Here is a 2198-nt window from a genome sequence, read left to right on the forward strand (position 1 = left end):
CGCAGCGTCACCGCGTCCGCCCCGCGCCGGGTCCCCCAGACCTTCCTCCCTGCTGCCCGCCGCAACCCCTCGAGGGCCAACCGGCGTCAGGGGAGCGGGAAGGTGCCTACCATGGTGAAGTCCTAGGGGCCACGGAGGACTTCCGCACTCCAGACTCCACAGGCTCACAGCCCGGAGCGCCGACTCTCACACCCGCTCTTCAGCCCGAGCACACGTGGGGACACAGACGCGGGGCGGACCCGACCGGAAAGGGAGGGGCGGGTGCTCCGCTGAGAACGTCCCCGGAAACAGAGACCTCGTCTTTTTCTTCCGAGCTAAACTTTGAAGCCGATGGTAGGCGGTACCGGGTCCTCTTAGAGCATTGCGAGGGAGACTTTAACTCCGCTCCGCGACTCCCCTGCTCTCGACCAATCGCAGTTAGGCCCCACGCGTAGGTCTTGGGCATCTACCCCCAGACAAGTATTCAGTGGCCATCAACCTCCTCAGACTGTAGGTTCCATCTCTGGTACTGTCGCATCGCAGAGAGGAGATGACTAGGAGATGCCCTGGACTGCAGGTGGTCCTGCAGTCTGCTTTCTCTGTACTGGTTACCTTGGGCAAGGCTTTCCTGCAACAAGTGTTAGTGTCTTTATACAAAAAAGGTCCCTTCCAACCTTTTTTTTTTTTCCTGGTTTTTTTTCACAGCATGTTACAATTCCAAAGACAGTAACTTAGTCCAGTAAGTATTTACTGAGTGTCTGTTAAGTGCCTGACAGTGAGGGTACCCTGGCAATATTCAACCTGTTACTCAGCTCATTATCCAGGGGAGCATGCAAAAACAAAAATCAACAAATATTTCAACTAGTATAAGGACCCAAGAAAATAAGGGGTGTGAGGTAGGCGGGAAAACTGTTTTACACGTGGTGGCCTCAAATTTTTGAGAAATGATAGCAGATTTATAAATAAAACTAGGCATGGAGGAAGCACTAATCAGGGTGAAGTCGGTTATGCCTAGACATGTGTGCAGGTATGTGAGTTTAATAAATACAGCCACTTAAAATCATTCAAGTTGTAAATAAGAATGTATGGCCAGTAGATTCTCAAGTTTAGGAGCAAGGCATTTTTACATCGTTTTTAAAGTGGGTGAATGTGCAAGTGTGAATCTACACAATGAAGGTTGTCCTTGCAGTACATTCTGTGAACCAGAATGTTTACACTCTACACGGTAACCACTTCTTGTGACTTTAATGTACCCTGACTCATTACCAAAGTCTGACCCAGAGTCAGCCTCCTGAGCTCCAAGGGGCTGCAAATCTGTGGAACGTTAAATCCTCCTGGCTGATTTGGCTGTTGGTAATGATTTTGTCACCAAATGCACCCTGAGGAAGTCCCCGCCAAGGAAGAATGGGGACCTCAACTCAGTACCCCTATAAAGTAGGTCCCTCTGATGTGACCACACAAAAGCATTTCGGAACACATCACTGAAAGGGCAGGCACATTTTTTAATAAATCAAAAGAGGATGCTCAGAAGGGAGTGCAGGTGCCCAAGGATGAAGGGAATGAGGCCTGGACTTGGAGATATTTCTGTGGTCTTGGGGATGTCCTCAGGGCTGAGGATCTAAGGAGACATGTACTTCTAGAGTCTGTCAGGTTACCCACTGCTGGGCTTGGTTAGGAAGAGATTTGCACGCCTTTGAAGTTCAGAGATATGACACCCAATTAACAGTGCTGTTTCCTTGTAGGTAGAAGTCAGTGGAGTTTGTGAGTCAGGAAAAAACCACAGTCCACTTTATGGGAAAAGGAATGGATCTAATTTACAGACCTACTGTGTCTTTTAAGACTGTAGGAGTTCAGGAGTGAATAACTTAGAAGAGAAAAACAAACATAAGCATAAAATAGGCATTGTAATTTTGCATTTATTTTTAAAGTAAAATTTTAAAGCTCCAATTTCCCTGTTTCCTTTCTACATATCTTTTTTTCTATCCTACTTTATCTTGATCACAAAATTTCTACCTACTCCTACCTATTCTGAAAGAGAAAAAATATTTAGAGATATTTTCCTGTATGTTAAACATACTATATATGTGTATGTGTGTGTGCAGAATCTGTGTAAGGGTTGAGTACCGATTAATGTTAGATATTAACATAATAGTATGTGCACAATTTTAGAAAACCACTAAAGGAATAGAAATGGTATTTAATATTTTATGCAGCCTACA

At 45.5% G+C, this 2198-nt stretch overlaps 1 protein-coding gene across 1 annotated transcript in view; it reads right to left on the reverse strand.

Moving 5' to 3' along the window:
- The window catches only part of Tma16 (translation machinery associated 16 homolog), a 17992-nt gene extending 17714 nt beyond the window's left edge, over positions 1-278 (reverse strand). Inside the window, exon 1 of the mRNA XM_010629873.3 lies at positions 111-278. Coding sequence (XP_010628175.1) covers positions 111-113 — 3 coding nt within the window. The 5' untranslated portion in view covers positions 114-278. The remainder of the gene's footprint in view (positions 1-110) is intronic.
- Positions 279-2198: the final 1920 nt, after the last annotated feature.

The sequence above is a fragment of the Fukomys damarensis genome, unplaced genomic scaffold, assembly GCF_012274545.1.
Source record: "Fukomys damarensis isolate Sample0158 unplaced genomic scaffold, DMR_v1.0_HiC HiC_scaffold_18, whole genome shotgun sequence".
Taxonomy (NCBI): Eukaryota; Metazoa; Chordata; class Mammalia; order Rodentia; family Bathyergidae; genus Fukomys; species Fukomys damarensis.